The sequence below is a fragment of the Cariama cristata genome, unplaced genomic scaffold, assembly GCF_000690535.1.
Source record: "Cariama cristata isolate BGI_N322 unplaced genomic scaffold, ASM69053v1 scaffold11035, whole genome shotgun sequence".
Taxonomy (NCBI): Eukaryota; Metazoa; Chordata; class Aves; order Cariamiformes; family Cariamidae; genus Cariama; species Cariama cristata.
In genome coordinates, this window is record NW_009618200.1 from 60,696 (window position 1) to 83,159 (window position 22,464).

The following is a 22,464-nucleotide window of genomic DNA, read 5'->3' on the forward strand; positions in this document are numbered from 1 at the left end:
CTGTGAGCTAAGGATGAAAATAGAGATTGAACAAACAGGGAAAAGCAAGAATATACCACGCATGGTTGTGAAATATAATCGGGATTGCATTTCCCATGCTGTCTTATCAAGAGGGACATGTGTGGCTAATAATTTGTATGTGAGAACAAGTTTAATACCAATGGCTTAATTGTAGATAGAGGAACCCTAGAATTTATTAACATCCTTCTGTATATTTGACTTGCCCATATTTTTTGTTTTGTTAGGCCCTTTGTCACGGTAACGTAGTCTCCAGCACCTTTTGCCTTTTTTAAACTTTTCTACTGTCTTGTTTCCTCCTACTTACCCAAAGTAAACCTAGCTGTTTCCTACACCTGGTGCTGAGATAATTGACTGCTAAATAAATCAGTAAGTGTCAACTTGAAATTATGGAGAAAAAAAGATTGTTATTTCTAGCTTTTAGAAAAAAGTATTAAATGGTACATTAGCTGCTTTACATGTAGCGAGAGAAAATGGAGCTAGAATAAATTTAGCCACGTCCTCTAGTGTTGAATAGTGAGGGCATCTGTCATGTTTAATAAAGCTTCTGACCTTTAGGATTATTGAAGTTGAAATTTTCTCTCTGGTCATTTGGGGGTACTTGAGCACTGTCAGATTTCTTGTGTCTGTGCGAAGTCTCCAAAGATACATTGGTATGCTTTGTAAAATGGTGAAGATAATTCATTAAAGAAATTTGTTTTCCTGCTTTCAGAATGGTTTTCCTTACGGAATGTGAAATGTCACTGTGGTCACTAAATTTTAGTATTTCTCCCATCCCTCACCATTTGCTTGCTTGCCTTTTGCCGGGAAAGGGCAGCCTCACTCATATGCTTTCATATTGCTCTTCAGGGTAGTGATAATGGTCTTGTGAAAATAAAATGCTCAGTGTAACGTGTGGAGGTGTAGGGCATGGTAAGCATCCCACAGCTAGCTACCAAAAATGCTCGCCATGACTTCAGCGGTGAGTTGTGTTTCGGTGTTGTGTTATCGTAGCTGTGAAACTGTTGTAATAGCTGTGGTGTAGGTATGGTTAAGGGCAGCTTAGATGCACAAGCATCTTGCTAAGCTTGTAAGTCCTATCTGGATGCTTGAAAATAAAACATGGGCGGAAAAGAATAATACATAATATGTAAAATAGACACTTTTGATATTTCCAGCTACATTGGAGAAAGTGCAGTTGAGTTGTAGTGGGAGTTCAGTTATGGAAAACATCACTGAGGCTGCCCAACTAAAGTTTTTTGTTGTAAGCGCTCTAGAACAACAGGCATGGGCGAAGGTGGGAGGTGGCAAATGTCTGCAACGTTGGCAGTCTTGGTAGAGAAGTCTCTTCACCCGAATCTGTGTAGAGATATGAGTGTAATCAGAAATCTCTGTTCCTTCTTCCCTGCCCCATACTGAGTTGGTTGGATTCTTTCTTCTTTCTTCCCATTTTCCCTAGTTTCCTTAAGATTTCAGGACTTGGGGACATTTGAGGTTATTGGCACATGTGTGTGTTCATCTTCAGTGATGGGTAGCTTCCCTTGCAAGTATTTCTTGCCTTTCTGTTGTACTGCTGCTCAAGCAGGCAGCAGTTGTCTTTATCGGGAAAGATCAGACATTTTTCCTCTTTACTATGAAGCTCTAGATAATGTGATAGACATGGGGCAACTGGTGTATGTTCTGAAATGTCGGGTTCCTTGATTATCACTGCTGATGTGTCGTTTCCGTGTGCTACCCCTAGTCTGGCTGTGTGATCGTTGTGTAGAGCAAGTATGTTCTTGAAGGCAAGTGATTATTTGGTGTGTCTTTGGTAAATTTGAGGTTAGTACACCACGCTGCGTCAAAAAGCGTTGATTTTGTATAGATTAAAAAATACTAGGAAAGATGTCTGTTCTAGTAGGCTGCTGGCGAGAGGTGCAAAAATGCTGGAAGAGGAAAATAGCCTAGATGCTCTTTGAATACCTGGGATGTGTTCTGTGTTTGAGTGTCAGGGAAGGCAATAAATACATCCCCCCTTTTTATACAGCGGGGAGACGGATTCAGCCACTTAGGAAAATGCTTCAAGTCAGCTCCACCTTGTGACTGTCTAATAGAGTTTCAGATCTTTTACAAATTCTTTTTTGTTTTCTACAGAAGGCAGGCATGAGATCTGTGTGCCACCGAGAGCCTGTTTAGAGAGTGTAAGTGGGGCTTAGGGGCTGGCTAGCTGCCTGTCTGCCAGAGCCTGAGATCCACAGGTTTTCTGTAAATGAGATAACCGGGTCTTTTCCCTGCTTGGGACTTGGAGCAAGTAAAAAGTAGGGATGTGATGGATGTGCATTTTTGACTCTGTAGTCACTGAACACTAATCCATGGAGAATTTGAACTTGTAATTTTGATTAAAGTGATTGATTTTAAATCAGCCTGAGTTCGTTTTGGGCCATTAGAGGGTATTTAAAAGGAAAATAACTCTTTAATTAAATTAGTGGTGTGTAAGTGTCTTGCTCTGCTTTCTAAGCAGAACTTCTGTGGTTTTTTAAAATCTTATTCCTTTCAGTGTCTTGTTTCTTGGTACATTTTAAGGTTAAAAGCAATACAGAACTGTTAAAATTAACTTGTGCTAAGAAAAGCTTAAACTTCATTTGAACTTCTTCCTTTTGGAAAATATACAAGGTGTATTGTTCTGTAAAGCAGTTTTCGTTCCATCCCGCTGTATGTACTGTTAATATATCTCACGTAAGGAATGCTATATAAAACAAGCAGCTATGTTATTTGTAAAACATCCTTTTTAAAACAGCAAAATACCAGTTGTAATTACAGCATAAAGTGAATATCCATCTAAATTTAAAGATCCTTCTCAAAAATAAAGTTCTGGCACTATAAAAGTTCTATGATGTGATGTTGTGATGATGAGAGAGGATTTACTCTCTGCTCTTGCAGACCGATGAATGGATTAATGAACTAGGTCTCTTGATGTGGATTCTATTTCTGTAGTTGTGATTTGCTGTGGATTTCTTGAGATGAGTCTTGATGAATCCTTGACTTTTTTAAATCAAATGGTGGGAATACCTTCACAGCAGTCTATAGAGTGTTCTCTAAAAGGCGGGCATCTGTGGCTAAGCATAGTATTACAAAATTCAGTTGAAGCATAACCTGTATAAAATGATCTATTGACTTGAGCAACATGTGATAAAGAATCACGAGAAGCAAGACCTCTTTTTCCCATTTCCTAATAATGAAGAGAAGGTGCAGAGACACCTCCTACGACTAACCTATTTCACAGCTTACCATTTGCCGAACCACAATTCCATGCATGGTTTGCACTTTACAGACAGTAAAAGGAATTGTCTTTTCACTGCGTGCTGTGTCAGGTGCTTTCTTCATTACTTAAGAGGTGGAGTGTTTTAAGCATCCTGGGTTAAAAAAGTCAAATTATAGGTAGCAAAATTGGAAGGGTGGTTCTTGCTCATCCCTATTTAATAGTTAAGTATTTGTGCAAAGCTGTGTGTTTTCTTTTAAACTTGAGATTTCCATGAAGTGGATTCATTACTAGTCACGGTCAGTGTGAGGATTTTGGCAGGTCAAATAATCAATTTCGTTCCTTACAACACTGAATTTTAAAGGTGTTGTTGCTGGCTATGTCTCATGCTGATGACTGAGGGGGGGAAAGATTGATCCCTTCTGCGGTGGTTTGCGGTTGGAGAATTCCAGTGGGATGTCTGATTCAGAGGGGCTTTTTTTCAAATAGCCTAACACCACCAAAGCGCTTGTGCTTGCTCTTTTATGCTCTGTATCCTAATTTTGCTGGGAAAGCTAACTAATGCTTTACGGTGAATGAGCATCCTAGGAAGTCTGTATCCCACGTTTACCACTCAGTGTAATATGCATCTTCATGAAATGCATCTAAGAAGTACTAGAGTAGCTGCGGTACAAAATGTACGCGGCTTCAGCTACACAGTAGTGCTTACATATATGGGAAAGGTTCTTGATTAGACTTAAGGCTACTTGACAGCTTTACCAATTTGTTTACAAGTAACTGTGCAGTAGAAACAGCAATAAGTCTGACATCTGTATGTTTGTCGTACAGAGAAAAAAACCTGAGAGGGAATGGTTAAGATGAGGTTTATACATAACCTTGCAGAAAGGAAAGAAGTTGGAACGTCAGTGCTAGGAATATTACTTCAGAGAAAGGAGTTGTAGCTGTTTACACCCTACTGGCTACAAACATCTCTGGAATATTCGATTTATAGAAAGAATCAAGTAAATAAGATAAAAGAATATATGTGATCGACTACTGTGAAATAGAAAGGCATAATTTATGCTCTGTATCTGCTGTAGTTATGATTAGTGACCTAAGGCTGTTGAACTTCCTCTTTATGGATTGTGAAAATGCTGTGACAGTTTTCAAGGGAATTGCTCTCTTTGAGTTTAAAGAGATGAAAATGGGCCTGTTAGCAAGGACCAGCTTCAGTATGTGCTTTCATATTCTTCATGTTTAAAAAAAAGAAAGGGCAATTGGGTGCTTTGATATGTCTGAACCTTAGGACCCGGTGAGGCCGAAGGTGCATAATATATAATATCACACAATGCGTGCGATGTATGTCAAGGAATCTGCAGAAAAGTATTCCCTTGGATCCTTTTCAGAGTGTCTGTTGCTGAAAAGATTGAGAAATATATTTTAAAAAAGGGAAGCTATTATTTCACATTGGTTTTCTGGTTCGAATGTGTTGTAGTGTTTCGCATATTTGCGTTACAAAATTGTTCATAAACCTAGGAGATGTTGGTCCCTGTGCTGTGCTCATGATCAAAGAAGATTATGATTACCAGTATTGACTGTGACTGAGTGCTTCCCTGCATTATCGGAGGCAAATTTGTAAGGAAATATCTGAAAATTGTATACTGATGTCAGATGCTGTTTCTATGTGCTTTTCTGAGCCCTCAGAACATTCTTTCAGTATAAGCTGTTTGAGTTTCGAAGTAGTTTGGGCCTTTAAGCTAAAAACTTCACACTCTGAAGTGCAAAATTCCATTAACTGTGGTAAAACATCATCGTAAATCTTTCTTCTGGAAACTGCAGCTGTCATGATGCTGTCTGCAGTCTTCCAGTGTAACCTGCTACTTGGTGTAAGTGCGTGTACTGCATCATCTTCGCTCCTGATTCGGAAGGGCATGTCCTTTGAATGTGCTCCGTTCCTCACGTGTTGACTGTTCTTGATGGCGAAGAGAGCTAATAACGGTAGCTGTAGTTGGTCTTTAATATTTGTCTTTTGATACTGAATGTGGAGAGGTGATTAAACCAAGGGTGGTATTTGTCAATAAAGACATTGGACCAGGAAAATAAACAGCTGGGAGAGCATCTGGAGCATGCCTGCGTTTGAAATATGCTAACTGCATAGTAAATATTTAAATTTGAGCTAATATTGCATTATATTAAAGATTAATTTATTATTGTACTCATTGGAAAGCACTTGTAGGACAAGTGTTATAGTTTACATTAGTTCAAGTGTTGGAAAATGGATTTGTCAGTGTTGCTTGTGCTAGTGCATGAATATTTTATTTCACTTTTCTAAGGTAATAAGTACTAAGGTAGCTCCATACCTTTTAGGGTCAGGCTCCCAGTGAGCTGGAACATTTGTGTTTTGTTTTGTGTGGTTTTTTTTTTTTTCTTTTCCCCTTTGTTGTCTTTTTTCCCCCTCCAGTTCCAAGTGACACAGGAGGTCCCTGGCAGCACTCTCACAACTTTCCAAGCGTGAGAGGACGTGGTCTGTGCCCTGTGCAGCTCCGTGCAGTCGCATACATGAGCTTGTGACAAGCAAAACTCAGAGAGATGGTATGGCCAGAACTGAAGGCAATTGCACAAGCTTCTCAAGTATGTGTTCAATGTGGATGGAGGTAGGCTTCTCCCTCTAACGTATGCATCAGAGGGGGAGAGCGCCTGGTTTAGTTACGTAGTCTCTAACACTTTTTATTTTTTCACCCCAAGTGAGGCTCCTGGTAAGCAGTTTAAAGAACTATGTTCACGGTGATTCTAAAAACAATTTTTCAAGTCATGCTGAGAAGATTGTATTTGGTAAAAGGAGTAATCTAAATAATGAGTTGTCTCTGAAACAGTCAAATAAGGTTTTACACAAATGTCCTTAACAAGTGTTAGTAACACTTGATTTGGGTGTTTTGATTTGCTTTATGGAATTTTTTTCTTTTTTGTAAGGTACTCTGCCAGTTTCTGCAATTATAGGTAATGGTTGCACACAGAATTCTTAAGCAGCTGTCCCGTTGTTTTCAATAAGTCTGTTAAAAACCAAAATTGTCTGTGGTGGTACGCTCCTATAAATCCTTGTGCCCAGAACAATGGGAAAGGTATAAACTTTCAATAACAAGACACGATGATTTCTGTGTCAGGAGCTTTTGAATCTGGCAAAGAGGGGTTCCATCCAATGCCTCTAGTTATAAATTAAATTAATTTGAATTCTTCAGGAGGACTGAATGGTTTATGGAACTGCTAGTTGTTCTCAAAGCATTCTACTTCTGGATCTCTGACTGAATTAACACCTTGACTTTTTTAAATGGAAGCTATTAGTAGCTTCATTTGTTAGTGTTGTAGTGATGTGACGATTATATTGCCCAAGACAAATAATTAGCCTTAGAATTGTATATTAGCTTAGCTGTCTGTATTCCCTTTAATCTTAATTCAAATGAGTGTGCAGATGGTGTCCGTGATATGCGTACTATATGTTTAAAAACCCTATTTCTTTGTTTCAGAACTCCTTTTCTTGTGGTTCATTTTAGCTGTCTGTTACGTTCACACATGACTTTCAGCACCTGAGAAGAGTTGTTTTTTTTTTTTCATAGTATATCTCTCCAAACTTTTCCTTTGAGCATTTTTCTTTTACAGCAGGTAAATGCATCCATTTTATTCTCCAGTGTAGTTATTTCTGATTTTAGCATTTTCAATATCTGGCTATTTCCAGATGAATGGAGGCCATCTTTCCAATCTACAGGTTTAGATTAGATTGCAGCCTGTGGGCCTGATTTGGGGTATATTTATTTAGTACTGATTTACATACAAATACAAAGAAACAATATGAAGTCTAGTGTTGCTAATTCTAGCTATTGATATCACGGCAGACAGCAGCAATCTGTACTAGAAATTCCCTGCGTAGTGAGATAAAGCTGTATCTTCTACAACTTGAGATTTTAAGACTGCTGTTTTGTTTTCTTGATGAGCTGCTCTGATTTGTTTCCCATTAATTACTGACAGTATTATTTTTATTAAGGCTACGTCATGACCTGGTTTGTCAGCCAGTGTCTAAACACCCTAACGTATGAAGCACATGTGCAGAAAACTGATTTATTTTTTTTTCCCTGGTTTAAAATTTTAGCTTTTTCTATAACACAGCATGTTAGGTGCAGTTTCTTGGAGGATGTAAACATTTAAGTAACTGACCATTTTGTGAGCAAATGCTTACATCCTCTGAAAAGCTGCACAAGGAAACATTTACTTTCCAGGCATTTGTTTTCCAAATACACTTTCTTTCCTCATAGGAACAGTATTTGCTTATGTAGTGAAATAGCCAAGTCACAGGATCTGGCTGATCAGTCTTTCTTTTTTTTTCTTTTTCCTCCTTTTCTTTTTGTAATTTTAAAACCCAGCTTGCTAGCAAAGCAGGCCAGTTTGCAGAGATGCTTTAATTTTTCCTGTCATAAAATTCCCCTGACTATTAGGCGATATTTTAACAGCCATATGACTGTTCAAACTCTGCGCTGGGTTTGCAGAGCAAACCGTCTCCTAATTTGTTTTATCCTTGAGCTCTTGGTATCTCTTTGTTAAAAGGTAAACCCCTTAGCGAGATGTTAAAGAAAGCATGGCCTCTTGATATTTAGAAGGTGACAAATCTATTTAAACTGTATATGATGGCTTCAAATAGTCCCACTGCTATGTGCTTCTTGTTTTAATAGAAGTGATAAATATTGCGGCTGGTGGTGCTCAGCAATTAGATTTGAGCTATATACTATAAATGACATTTAATGGCAAATGTCAGGCATGCTCTGAATGGTATCTTCATTTCAGTGTTGCATTTCTTTGGGATAATGCTTTAAAAAAAACCCTGTAATGGAATTTAATTACCACAGCATATATTCAATGATTAGTTAAATGCATTTGTAATACCATTAGTTGGTAGGTAACTGTTTGCTTATTATGCTTGACACAGAGTGTATTTGATGTACAATGTGTATCGTACGCGGAGCGGCAATAGAAATGCTAATGAGCCCGTGTGTTAAGGAGGGTCGCTATCAATACCGTGTCAGCAGCTTGCTGCCAAATTTGCTTCTGTGGGAAAGGCATAATCTCTAATCAAAGCGGAGTTCGTAGCAGCAGCAAACATGAACAGAGGTGCTATGATCAAAAATAGTGCTTACTGGTTTCTCTAGTAGTGATTTTAATTACAGCCTATTAATGAATCCTCACCCCTATTTGTGCCTTTCGTATAGGGCTTTCATGATACTTGCAGAAGTAAGAGCTGAGATGTGGCATCTCCGCTGCTTCAGCTGTGATTTTTGTACAACGGAGCTGAGCGTACGGTGTATCTGCGCGTACGGAAAGGCGGTAGCTTTGTGCGTTGGGAAGAGTCTTGGACACGAGTGCGAGGCAATGTTGTGTGGGAGCCGTGTGGGGAGATGTGGCTTGCTAAAACACAAATAGGAAGCCTGGATGGACCCAACTGACTGACCACAGCTCCGGTGTCCATCTGTGCTCCGCAGTCCTCTTGGGTCTTTATGGAGGCAGCACAAACAAAGTTTATCTGTACGGGTTTCATCAGATACGTACACACTTAGCTGATTTGGATCCGCTGGTGTAGACAGCTGCGTATTTTCTCCAAGAAGGGAGCGGTCAGTTGGGGAAAGCTTTTTTTGTGCTGCAGCAGCTTTCCTGGGGGAGGGAAACAGGTGGACAGGCTGTCTTCTAGCCCTGACAGCTATAATTAAACAGGCTTGTTCGTGGGTAGTTGTACGCTGTAATAGCGTGGTTACTTTATGCTTTTGCTCAGCATAACTGACACCGTGAACCACAGATGGGATTCAAAGAACATAAAAGGGAAACGGAGCAGAAAGATACCACAAAGGGATTAAATGAGGTAGTAAGCAATGACCCATAACCTTCATGAAAGATCTTATGATAGTTTTATTTTAAGCCAGTCAGTTTTTAAGCATAACTGCTTTTTTTTATAAGATGAAATTATCTTTTCTCATTTAGAATTGCTCTGAAATTTTAAGGATATTGTTGTACTTAAGTGTATTTCGCTGATAGAAAAACAGGTGACTTGCTAGATCTTGGCACAGTAAGCAGCTTTGTTGCCAGTAAAGCTGAAAAGTTTATGGAACAAATACTGTAATTTGTTTTAAATACAGAAATCTCTTATGGTCATTACTTGAAATGAGTGGTGTTCTTTTTCTCCTTGAAAACTTGGATGAGGCTGTGTTCAATTCTGTTTCCTGGATTATTCAAAAGTTAAAACCCTATGAATGAATATAAATTTAATATCTGATATTTGATGTATTGTGGGATGTAAACGTGCTGTTTCTGATCCTTTGTTTCTGTGTCGCTGCCAGCTAAAAGTAGGGAAGATGGGATTAATTTTGAGTGTTGTAGGTAAAGAAGAAATTGCCTCGGGAATTTGGGTAGAAAACACAAATAACTTGGTCAAAGGCTGAGAAGATGATGCCAGTTGCTGATTGATCACATTATCTGGGGCGTGAATATGAGTGGAATTCCAATGAATAAAGATGGATGCTTTTTTGATATTGAAAGAGAGGAGTTCACAGAGCCTGGGTACAAAAGGCTGGTTAGAAGTTGAATGTACTGAAAACTCTTCTATTTTGACAGATGGCCGATACCCTCGTAGGTTCATTTTCAAGTAACCATGTAGTCTCGTTTTGATCAATTCTAGTTTGCAGTTGTTCTTCTAGAATCACACATAGTCTCTCTTGCACGTATAAAAGCATGTCTTTCTGTAACTGACTTGGGCCAGTAATTTATACAGTAGACTTTTTTTTTTAGAAAACAGGAGGCTTCATGATAAATTTTAATTGCCCTATGCTTTTAAGAAACACTGTCAAAAGAATAAGATTTTAAATAGTTACCTCTTCTTTAACAAAATGAGTAAAGCCTAAACAGTCCATTTCAGTTCGCTATGTCACAGTTGCTTTTTAGAATTTTTTTCAAGAGTCGAGACAGCCTTAATTTTTACTTGGCTCACAGCAAGTGTCCTATTAAAGCTATTGTTCCATATGGGCTTAGGTCTTGGAAAGGAATGACGGTTTGCCTAATAGTGTTTTCATTTGTTCCTTGTGTTTCCTTTTTCTTTAATATGATGCCTGATTCACAGGTTGATATCCTGTTGTTGGTGTTCAGCGTAATCAAGGCGAGCCTCTCTGTGTCAAGAGGAATTGCTGACATGCACCCCTTGGCAGTTCGTGTGGAAGCAAATAATTAGAGGACACGGGTTTGAAAACAGTGAGAAAAGAGTAGCAGAATAAGGGAATAGAGGTGTCTGAAAGAGTTTGTTGTCCGAATCTGATTCTAGCTGAGAGTTACTAGCTCTTTGAGGATGAAACTGTTATCAATATGTCAAAGAAAATTATCTTACCTTTAAAGTGCAATTTTAGGAGTGCAGAACTCTCTTCCTTATTGAGGCCATTTCTATAGAATGATATTTGGCTAACTAATGAGGGGCTACTGTGTAACACCTCCCACCTAAAGAACCAAATGGAGTTGTAACCTCTAAATCTGCAAGCGTTTACCTGCTTCAGTGAGTGAGTAGTTGAGGTGTCTGCTAAAAACCAAAGAACTAATCCAGCATACTGATTTTACTGGGAAGGTCTGCTGATGAAGCTGGGTCTACGTACTGATTGCATCTTTGTTTGAATTGCAGCCTATCAACTCTTGGGTGACTGGGGCTGATGTTTGGCTTAATTGTTTCAGGATGTTTTGGACATCTGGAAAGGAGAAATTGAGGGGAAGGGAAGATTTATGAGTGACACTAAATAAAATTAAGAGCTGGTAGGTAACATTTATTCCGTATTAGTTGATTTTTGCAAAAGTGTGGAGGGGAAGACAGAGCTATGAGGAGCAGACAGAGGGAAGAGAGAAGAATGCATTCAGATAGTTCAATTTCTTGAGCTTTGTCTTAGAAGTGCATCTAGTTGAAGCACAATGAAATTCAGTGCTGACCTGTATCCTTACGAGGCAGACTTTACTGTTGAATTCGCTACGGTTCATGCAGTCTTGTAGTGCTATTTGTTGCGGTTTCTGATGGATCTTTCCCTGGTTCTCAGTTACCATAATTATTCTTTGTCTGTCATATAGGCTATAGAGTTCTTGCCTTGCGACTATAATAGCTATCCCACCAGAACATCTAGTGTTCATGAAATGGCAGCGTAGCAAGTTTTGATAGTGCGGTGGTTCTGGTGATCTGAAGACTGTATTTTTTTTTTTAAGACAGTCTAGCAGCTATAATGCCAAACCACCCACACTAGGAGACAACATATGGCAGCTACTATGAATTAACATGCGGATAAGTAGCATATCACCTAGTGTTTTTTAAAAAGGCTTGAGCCTTGATAACTGGATGCTAAGGTTTTGGCTATCTGGCCATCTCCCCACAACACAGAAAGCACGACCTTGCTGATCTTTAGTCATGATTTAAGACTAATTTTGACCGTGTTTTGCAATTGTTTAAAGGTGTAGACAAATAGGTGGTTGTTTTATACTTGCGTATGTGTATATTGGTACGTATGTAGACTGAGACTTACAGGTTTATGGGATTTGTATGCTTTCCCCTCTCCTTATATAGGAAGCAACTCTGTGTACAAATAACCCGTCTATACTGTGTAATGTTTGGCATCCTTTGCAAACAGTTTTGCTTCAAACTTTGTGGAAACTGTAGTAGAGGTCTAGAACAAATAATATTCTCAAGAAAGCAGAGTGGATGTGAGCGAAAGGGCTGCCTTTCTTGTATAGCCGTCAGGACAGGTGTGTCCCTGAAGGTGTATATACATCCGACTGTAAAAGTTTGATATTCAGGGGAAGGTGAATGTGGTGGTGCTTTTACATCTCCGAGTTATTTGTGCACAAAACTGAATTAATTGCCAGCATACTCGGGTGACTTCATGAATTCCAAAAGGAGTTTCATTTGTTAAACTTGTGAATAAAAGGGACACAAGAGAAGTTCTTGCTGTAAACAATCACAAAATGTCAAGAGCAAGACATTGTGAAAAAAATCCTATATTGTTTTGTCAATAAATTATGCTTTTTCCTCCATAGATCACAGAAATGGGACTTTACCCTGGAAACAGCAATATTTGATACCCCAGGCAGCTTATTCCCAGCTCAGCTCACACTTCACTGAATACACTGATCGATTATCCGCGGCTTAACCAAGCCTTCTCATTTCCTGCCTTCCATTACCGCGCTCAATCAAGCCGGCGGTTCTTTGTGGCCTGCCTTGTGCACCAAGATAAGCCATCAAGGCATGTTTCTATTAAAAAGCTCTTGTAGATGGAATAGTCATTAGATAACACTAACAGGTTTAAAGGTTGCAGTCTTTGTGTTGGTTCGGGTTAAGAGGACGGGAACCAAAAGGGCTCCCTCCTTGGGTTGTTGTGTTTGAGGGGCAGAGGGGATTAAACTGCACATTGCCGTGTTTAGTGCTCCTACTGAACATTTTTATTTCTGGCTGAATGCTGATAGCTCTCACTTTTGACAATGCTTCTGTGTTTGCAAGAAATAATTATGTGTTAATATGCATGCATCTGAATTGAATAATCAAGGTGCAAAAATAACATTTGTTTGTAGCAATAACCTCTGTATTTCTAAGCTGGGTTTTCTTGGCTTACAAACAGCTGATCAGGTTTCTTATTTAATTAGAAAACAGCCTACCAAAAGATATCCTGAGAACTTGAAATTACATGTGCTGTTGCAGAGTGGGAAGAAAAATGATCCTTGCTGTATCTCTTTAGCTCCTGATTTCCAGGTAGTTTCGTGTCTGCCCTCTGCTTTAAGCCCTCCCTGGGGGCATCGGGTATGAGTGGTCTTTATTTTTCTTTTTTATTGTTCTTTTTCCTTTCTTTCAATATTAGTAAATGTCAAAATTGAGTAAGTGTAAAAATACTTCTACAGTAGGAGTAGAAATATGGGCAGCAATTCAACATGGCAGGGAAGGGCCAGGGAGGGGTGAGGCCGAGCAAGTCCCATCTACCACTTGTGTTAGAGTCAGGCTTACACTGTCTCACGGAGCATAATTAGAACTGTTTGTGTGAAGTGAAATAATCGGTTTTGGGGGACAAACAATGCCCTGAAGAAGTGGGTTAATTTGTAGTGTTAAAAAAAAAAAATAACATCCACTTCAAAACTGGCTTTGTGAGGCCAGAGCTTCTATGCTGTGATGCACAAGGTGTGTTTATTTTGAACAGTGGAGTGACTTAAAATATTTAACATGTTGTTAAAATAATACAAAGGATTTAGTAGCTTAGAATTAATCACATGATTATTTTTTTCTGCTAGAAAAATTTCATTGTTGAAAATATGTTTGAAAGGAAAGATGTTCTTTTCCTTCTTTCTATTTTGCTGTTTGTTTCTTTGAAAAAGCTACTATTCACTGACTCCAGTGTGCCCATCTGTCATCTCCAGCATTTGGTATATTGTTTCCAAAGCTAGTTGTGATTTAATGTGGTATCTAAATAGGACAAGTAATGAAGTATACTGCTTAAATCCCTCTGAGAGAATCTGCAGGACATCTGTGATCATTTGCACAATTTGGTTAGTCGTAACCCTGGGAAGAGGATGTGGAGTCTCTTAAGATATGAGCTGTAATGTGCAGTGACTCTGTTTAAGTGTATTCTAAAAGAAAACTAGCACCTTGGAATTGTCACAAATGCTGTGGAAACCAATACATTTATACTTTTAAACAGAACCTGCAAGATTATTTTTTTTTTCCCCTTTTAAGAGAGAGGCTCATTTTTAAAGAGAAGTTGACCAGTTGCTTGTGAACTGGGATGCATTAATCCAGTTACAGATTTTATCGAATTCTTGTGGAATGTCCAAAACTGATTTATGGTTTTTTTTTTTAAAAGGAACAAAAACCAAACCAGCAGCAACAACAAACCCCCAAATGAGTACTTTTTGAGTACTGCAGCAATAGATAATATTTTCATTTAAGGGGAGAGAATGTAGTTTTGTAGCACAGGGAATTTTTTTGAGCTGCCAGAAAGACACTTTAAAGCACTTGCCATTGCTGTGATTTCTGCAAGTCTGAATTTGGCACGTGACTATCTGCAGCTTTTCATATGTAAAGGTGTAAAAAAAAAGTAACACTTTATGAAGTAGGGGACACTTCTTTTGTGTGCACATGGTTCTAAAATAAATAGTCTGCCACAGAAGTTGGTGCCTTGACACCTCTGAGTATAGTCTGCTCTGTAAATGACATACATATTTCAAAAGCTGGCTGACAAAATAGCATGTCTAAGAATTTCGGTGCAATGAAGGATGTAAATGTGAAAAACAAGATTCTGACAGACGTTTTGTATTTTTAGGGAGATTGAGATTTCAGGTTAAAACCCACAAAATCATGCATGTCGGAGAGTAGATACAGAAAATACTTTTCAAGTTGAAGCTTTTAAATTAATTGGACAAAAAGCAGTAATCATGGTAAAAAGAGGTATTTAGGAAGGAGATCAGATCCCCCTGCCTGCCAATGCCAAACCCAACCCAAACCCAACTGCTGTCAGCAGAGCACAAATAACAGCTTATTAGTATGTCAGCATATTTTTAGTTGCATCATTGTCCAGAGACTTTTCTATAAAAAGTTACTTGCACATCTCTGTTGTAAGTGCTATTTTGGTTGCGGCGTTCCTTATGTATGGAGGCATTGAGTCGTGCCATATGCGTGCGTTCTGGGATTCAAATGATGAAGAGCAGTCAGTGTCGTGGAGCATGTGCTGCTTTCTATTTTGAAAGATATATAATGCGTCTGATAATTTTTGAAGAGATGTACATTGGCCATGTTCATCTTCTCCTGTCATTTATAGTTCGTTTAAAATGCCTATTTCGTAAAATTCAGTTTTTAAAAGTTAAAAGAATAGGAAGCTGGTGAAGCCATGGCTTCAAATCTATGCTTATGCACACCATTTGGATTGATGTCTGTTGTTTTTGTAGTCTGTTTTGGTTCCAATTCTAACTCCATCTTTTTTCTCCATAGTTTTTAAAGATACATTCTTTTTGTTTCTGAAGTGTAGTGAAAGAAGAGCCACTTTTCCATATTAGGAAAACCCCTGTAATTTCTTTTTCTTTGTAATCTCCCCCTCTGACAGTGCCTCACAACTACATGATCAACCTAAGGAAGTCAGTACCATTCCTGTTGGCAGGTTGCAGTGTGGGGCAACTCATCATTTCCTTGAAAACTTCTTGGATTCTGCCAGCCTCCTGAAATTCAGTCTCATTCCCCGTGTTCATCCTGACTGTGAATCTGATTTCAGGGGAGGAAATGTTGTTCTCTTTCGCTGTGCAGGGTAATGCTAACCTCTGGAATAAAACACAGTGAAGGGAACAAGTAAGGCATTCTGTGAGTCTGAGAGCAAAGTTTCAAAATGGGAAACGAACATCTTCGCATCAAATTAAAACGCTTGAACTAGCAGAAAGCTCTGGACTGTACGTAGATGTTATGTTGTATGTAGATGTTGTGTTGTGTCATTGTGTGGTAATGTGTGACTGTTCCTAATAAGATGCTGTGTAATCCCCTGCAACTCCATTATTTGTTTCAGTGCATATTGGGGGACCGTGGGTGTTTGCAGTGAACCTTACAGGAGACGCAGCAATAAGCAAAAACTTCTCTTTGCATGGACGGAATGAGAGACTGGGAGGAGGGGAGATAATGAGGTGGTCCCTTATGGCAGTGGGTGGAAGAACCTCACTTCCAACCACCAGTTCCTTCTGTCCAGCTGTATCCGAATGCTTTGGAAGTGGTGACCTTGGCCTCATCCCCGTGCTGCCAAAAGCCCTGTGTTATTCTGTGATACAATAAGGGACCGAGACAGGGAAGTTAAGTGATTGCATCTCCGTCCCCCTTACAGTCTTGGCCGATTTCCAAATGAAGCTGTGACCTCCCAACTCACAGCTCTGTGTAATGCCAAGGCAATGAAAACATTTGACCATTTTGATCCCTCCCTTTCTGTTGTACTATGATCTCAATGTATGCATACGTAAAGGCTATACCTTCACACAAAATGCGTACGCTTCCGGAGCTCTTTCTGCAAAACTGTCCCCTTGCAGCAGAATGACTGTAAGGTTACGTGTGAGGTGGTACCCACCCCTTCAGCATTTGCTACCTTTGTCCTCTCTCTGACTAGCTCTTCTTTTTACCAAGATACAGTAAATTATTTCCTTTTCTCGGATCTCTCCTTGGACAGACTTCTGATGGTTTAGTTTGTACAGAAGCATTTGTAAGCACCATCCCTGGCAGAGCACAGTGTGGATTTCTAGTCCTTCTCCTCCCGCCTCATGTAATTTACTTCAAAAACACCGCCACCAACAAAATTCAGTACTGTCTTTTGTGGTCCTCCTTCATGGTCGCATGTACATACGTACTTGTGCCTCCTTTACGGTGCTCCTTGGAGCGTTGTATTCTTTGAAAGACACTCGGCTTCAGTGGCACAAACCGAGAAAATCGAGGCATTCGCTTTTGATGCTTGTTGTAAACTGTCTGTACGTGTAAGTGAGCAGTTTGTGTGCCACAAAGTGATGCTTTCTGAGTGTGCTCTGGGGGCTTTGTGTAACATGAGCGGGGATGCTTTCTCCTCTCAACTAAGAACTGCAAAAAGGAGAATTTGCAGAGAAATGCTGGGTTAATATTTCCCACCATTGTTGCATGCAGTTCTTGTTACCGCTAATAGAATTTAGGAATTCTTAGCCAAACGGTAACAGAACGTTTAATTGTGTGGTTTTGTTTTGTTTTGTTTTGTTTTTTTTTTGTTTTGGTTTTTTTTGTTGTTTTGGTTTTTTTTTGTTGTTTTGGAAATAAAGGTACCACACTTAAGTCCCTTGCCTTGAGGTGGAATTGGGCTTACTTAAGCCTCCGTGTTAACTAGAGAGGTGTGGTGAATAAGCTGCCATCACTTAAGAACATAAATTGATTGCAGTGATAGGTGTTATTCTTTAAGGAGGAAAAAAAATCTGTTGAAATAAGACCTATATTCTGTCCTTACTGGATTACCAGGACAACAGTGTAAGTCTGGGTACATGAAGATACTTTCAAGAAAATAATCTTCCTCAGAATTACAGTTTCCCAAAATTCTTGACTTCAGAGAGCCTATTCGTATAAGCTGTGATGCACAGAACTTTATTTCAGGAGAACAGGGAAGTCTGCAACAACTTTTTTTGAACAGCAGGCAGCAGAGATCGGTGTTCCCGCTCAGACTTTGTCGTTTTGATTTTATTTTTTTTTCATGCATTAGACGAACTTATTGTCTTTAAGTGTGTTATTTAACAAAAAAAGGAGGTCCAGGTTTCGCTGGTTTTGAGGCCTTCGGTGCGTGAGCACCGGGGAAGGGCCTTTCTCTGGCACAATGCTGCCACCCCCAGCTTTTGGGTGGTATTGCAGCGGGTGGCGCGGGGGCTTCGCGGGGAGCGTGTTGGTAAGCAGAAAGGGTGGAAATGGCTGTAAGGACTAGGCTGCTGTGAACAGGAGGGGCGGTAAGACTTTCCCGTCCAGTAACCTGTGATTTATCTTTTCAATAGAAATGTTTTAAGGGCAGTCTTAGAAGGGTCTAGGGAACTGTAGTCCAGAAAAAACCAAACGGTGGTTGCGGTCGCCTCATGCCAAAAGAATGTTAATGTCCCTTTAGGCCTTCCTCTGGTCCTTCAAGTGTGTTGGAGCCATAGGAAGAATTGTCTACCCAGGGTTTCAAAGGTAAACTGGAGCAGAAAGTCTGTAATAACTTGATCTAAAAATTCTCTTTTTTGAGTGGTGTTTATGCTTCAGTTTCCTGGCAAGAAGGAACAAACTGGTGGCTGGATTCTTAAATGAGAAAGGAGCACTTGAGGAAGATAGTTTTGTGCGAATTTTGCTGTTGGTTTTGTGAGGTAGGTGAGCAATCAGAGCCTGTAATTATTGGGCGGCAGCCTATTCTTTTGTGTAAAGGAGTGGAATAAAGAACATCTATAATTATGTCTGAATCCATCTGTTCTTGGGGGAAAAAAGATCTGGTATCTCTTGGTTACAACTGTTAGGAGTGGTTGCATTGGATTATGTTACTATTGATATTCTTTTTTTCCATGTTTGGTGATAAATGCTTTTTGTTTGTAGAAATTAACAGACTAAGATCATGCTGCATGAGGCCAAAAATTCCAGTCCTTTTCTGATCCCTGCTTTTTCTTTCCTTGGGTTATTTTTTTGTGAGTGAATGGATTAGTATGTACTGGTCAGATATACGGAGAGCTACAACTGCCTGGTGACGCAGTAGGTTCTTGTTGCTTTTGTCTAGTTTGAAAGTCAATCTGTCCTTAGCACATTGCCTTTTTTTCATTGTCATAGAAAAATGTTTTCCTCCCTATGGGATCTTACCTCAGGTTTTCTCCCATGTGAAAACAAATATTATACTTTAGAAGATTGTGTCAGATGTGGTCTGATTTTCCTTTTTAGTAATGCCTTTAGACCTTCTTTTTCAGAGTAAACGGGACCACCTCCTTATGAATGTCAAATGGTACTATCGCCAGTCTGAAGTCCCAGATTCAGTCTATCAGCATTTGGTTCAGGACAGACACAATGAGAATGGTAAGTTAGGCTCTGTAGAGTAAGGCTTGCTTTACTTGTACTCTGAATTTTAAGTTTTAACAGTCCAGAAAGCAAGAACACTTCTGCGTAGGGATATGAAGCAAGGACGGTTCATGAAAACAATATATTAGAAGATGGGTGATAGTGTTTCTTACCTGCCTTGTTTGTTCTAACTAGTGTTTGTCCTGTAACCACAGCTATAATCAGATGCACTTCAGGTATGGTTTAAATACTGTGCTGTATTATACTAATGCCTTGAGAGGGAATAGAAAAGAAAAATAACATTGGATCCTTTGTAGGCCTTCTGGACAGTGTACTAATACCTAACTGGTTGAAGACCCGGTTGTCTGAAGAAATTGTGAATCTCTTCTATTTTTTGGTGATTCTGCTGTAGTGTCATAAGAACCACATTTTTTACATTCATGCTACCTTGCATGTATGAATACTCACTGTGATTAATATTGCAGTAAGTGATGTAACTGAAGCACTTGTAGCTGAGTTTCCCCTTTTATCTTTGCAAAAACAAGCGTGATCTTGGGTTAAATAGAAGCAGAAGAAACTTTAGTACATATCCCAGTGTCATTTATCTCTTGCCTCTAGGGGAGACATAACATTTGCTTCTGTTCTTAAGAGGAAATTTCCTTGAGGCAACTGTTAAAATTCTGAAGATACTCCAAGGTGAATTGTGATGATAAAAGTTGATGCTTGAAATATGGAACACAGCAACTTTTTGGTGCATGACAGTACAAAGTTGAGCACACATTCTCCTTTTTGCAGGCATTAAGGACATTTTGCGTGTGCTTTTAGCAAAAGCTACACAAATCTAACATTTCTCTTACCAATTTATTTGAAACTTCTAACAGTGGGATTATAGGCACAGTGTCAAAAAGTGAGCGTTTTTGATAACGTGGCTGCTTTTTTATGTCACACTCTTGTGCATGGGGAGCAGTATTTTAGTGTATTCTTCAAAGGTATTATAAAGAAGTCATGGAAAAGTTGTCTTTCAGTTTTTTGTTAACACTGAGAATTTTCTGTATTTGAACATGAATATCAGTGTTTCTGTCAAAGCCAGAGCACTGAGCAGTTAGTACTGTCAAGGTTTAGTTGAAGATTTGAGATTAAATATGCAAAACAACCAAAACCTCAACCCAGAAAGCGGAAGTCAGTGCCAAATTAATTTCCTTAGTTCGTTTCACCTAGGAGTGACCACTTCTATGGTCGGTGGATAAGGTGTGTCATCCAGTGCCCCTAAAAGCTCCTTCCCTTCATCGGTTCTTTAGATATGGCAAGTGAGAATTCACGTGTAAAAAATGGCTATCATGTTATTTCCGTACCTTACAGGCCATGTAAACAATCTGAATGTCATCTTAACACTGAGGAGTGTGTATCTAAGAAACATCCTCAAGTTATGACCTGTGAAAAATACCTGCAAAATGGCAATGGTAGATGCTTTCAGACTACGGCTAATGTGTTGGTGGTTTTTTGTTTGTGTTTTTGCTTTCTGGCAGACTCTGGACGGGAGCTTGTTATTACAGACCCAGTTATCAAGAATCGAGAGCTCTTCATTTCAGATTATGTTGACACTTACCACGCTGCTGCCCTCAGGTAAGTTACAGAGGACGTGGTGCAGTGTCTCAGAGGTGGATGAGAAAAACCTTCTTGAGAGAGGGGTGCTTTTTCTGGTTTTGTGTGGCGATCATTAGCATACTGCTCAGCTTTCTCCTCGTCTCCTACAGTAATTAACTGGTGTTATCTGTTCTCATTCAAAAAGGAGCTGTAATTCTACAATCTCGTTTTAATCTCAGTTAATCAATGTTGCTCAGAAGATGTTGTTTCCCATCATTGCCAATTTAGGTTATTGCTAGTTCCCGCAGAAATACTACCCTTCCCTCCTCTGTCTTTGGTTTCACTATTAACAATAGCATCTCCTAGTAAAGTGACGGTTAGTATGTTGCCCTGATTAAATTGCATTAAAGGCTTGTTCTCTGAGGCACTTGTCATTGTTGCAGCTCAGCAAAGAGCTCCATTAAAAACTAGCTGCGCAGACAGGAGGTAATGGACCCCTGTTTTGTTCTCCGTGCTATCTGCCCTTCCCTGGAGGGTGCTGCTCTCTTTGCCCACCAAGTTTTTAACTGAAGTGGCTAACCTTGGAGTAGGCTGAGGGGATACACTGTTACTTAAAAATGTTTTCAAATAGAAACGGCGAGGCATTATTTTTCAGCAGGTTTTCGACATGCCAAACATGCATGGATATTGTCAAAATGCAAATTGAATAATCTCCTTGATAATAATGCTCAGATGGTGTTTCACCAGAACCATCTGGAGACATTTTTTTTTTGTTCAGAGTCACTTTGCTGAAGCCACGTACTTCAAGACAAACTAGCTGCAATTTCTGTTATATGGGTGGGAAGAAGTCTTTGATCTACATATTAGATTTTTTTTATGAACTTGGAAAATTCCAGTGGTGTACTATAATCTCATGAAATTCCACAGTGCCTTTTCTGAGTTACAGAAGGTCAATTTTGAATCAACATGCTTAGAAAGAAGCTAGCAGGAGGTTGGCTGTCTTGATGGAACCAATCTTGGAAATCTAGCTGTCTGCTTAAACAGAGAAACCGAACTATGTGTATGGAATTTTCCCTGGGAGTGTTTTAACTTCTCTTCGACATCCTTTCTGTCTTTTTCTTTAAAGAAAAGATTAAAATGGAATGTATGTGCATACCAAGCAAACTTGAAAAATAACCTTCTCTTCTCCCTTTCCAAAAAGAGTGAAGGCTGCTGAATGACCAAACGGATCACCTCCTCAACCTGGCTTGTGTTTTATCTGCCGCCTTTTTGGTTGGAAACGCGTGCCACAGGCACCTTTTAGATCACGCTTTTCTTTCTCTTTGTTGGCATAGGGTTTCGGTGGTGTTTTGTTGTGCTCTGGATTGTTCATACTTTGATAATTCATACAGCCTTGTAGATGGTATCTAAAAATGCTGGTAACTGAGAGAATATACTTTTGCAGGATAAAGATACTTTTGCGGATTCTAGCAAATTGTCATTAATACATGTCAGTAATTTTCAGTGTACAAGATGAACATAAGGGTAATTGCACGTGGTGTTCTTACAGTTTGAGAACGTAGAGTAGGCAGAATGTATTGTGATGTGTGAAAGGAGGGTTAACGTAAAATTATAATACGAGATTATTTCTCTACCCTCTGCAAACGAATGGTTCTGATCACACAATGAATTGATGACAAACTGCGAAATAAAAACAGTGATTGTAAATACCAATATTCTGCTCTAACCAGTGGAAAAATTTGACTGGAGGATACTTGTAGATCTCTGTGGAAGTGTGTAATAAAAGTTATGTCCTTTTTACCTATACGGTAAATCTTTGTGGTAACATGTAGTACTACTTCTCTGAAATGCTATGAACAAGATGTACTGCTTTCATCAATATAGGTAATACAAGCTTATCTGGAAAATGCTTATTAACTGGCGGACGAATTACTGAAGAGAAACTAAATCTTTTTCCCCACAATACTTTTTAAATGTGCATTTAATGTGAAATATCAAAACAAATACCCCTGCTCATTTTCTTTCTTTAAATGACTGAACTAGGAAACTAGCTTTAGCCACAAGGGATAAAACAAATATTAGTGAACAAGTTTGTCTT

General features: G+C 39.2%; 1 protein-coding gene across 1 annotated transcript in view; it reads left to right on the forward strand.

Annotated features, from left to right (window-relative positions):
* Nucleotides 1-22,464, forward strand: part of LOC104162116 (arginine-glutamic acid dipeptide repeats protein-like) — a gene marked incomplete at its 3' end in the record, with an annotated part of 95,966 nt that overhangs the window by 35,496 nt on the left and 38,006 nt on the right. Inside the window, exons 3-4 of the mRNA XM_009700767.1 lie at nucleotides 18,695-18,800; nucleotides 20,309-20,405. Coding sequence (XP_009699069.1) covers nucleotides 18,695-18,800; nucleotides 20,309-20,405 — 203 coding nt within the window. The remainder of the gene's footprint in view (nucleotides 1-18,694; nucleotides 18,801-20,308; nucleotides 20,406-22,464) is intronic.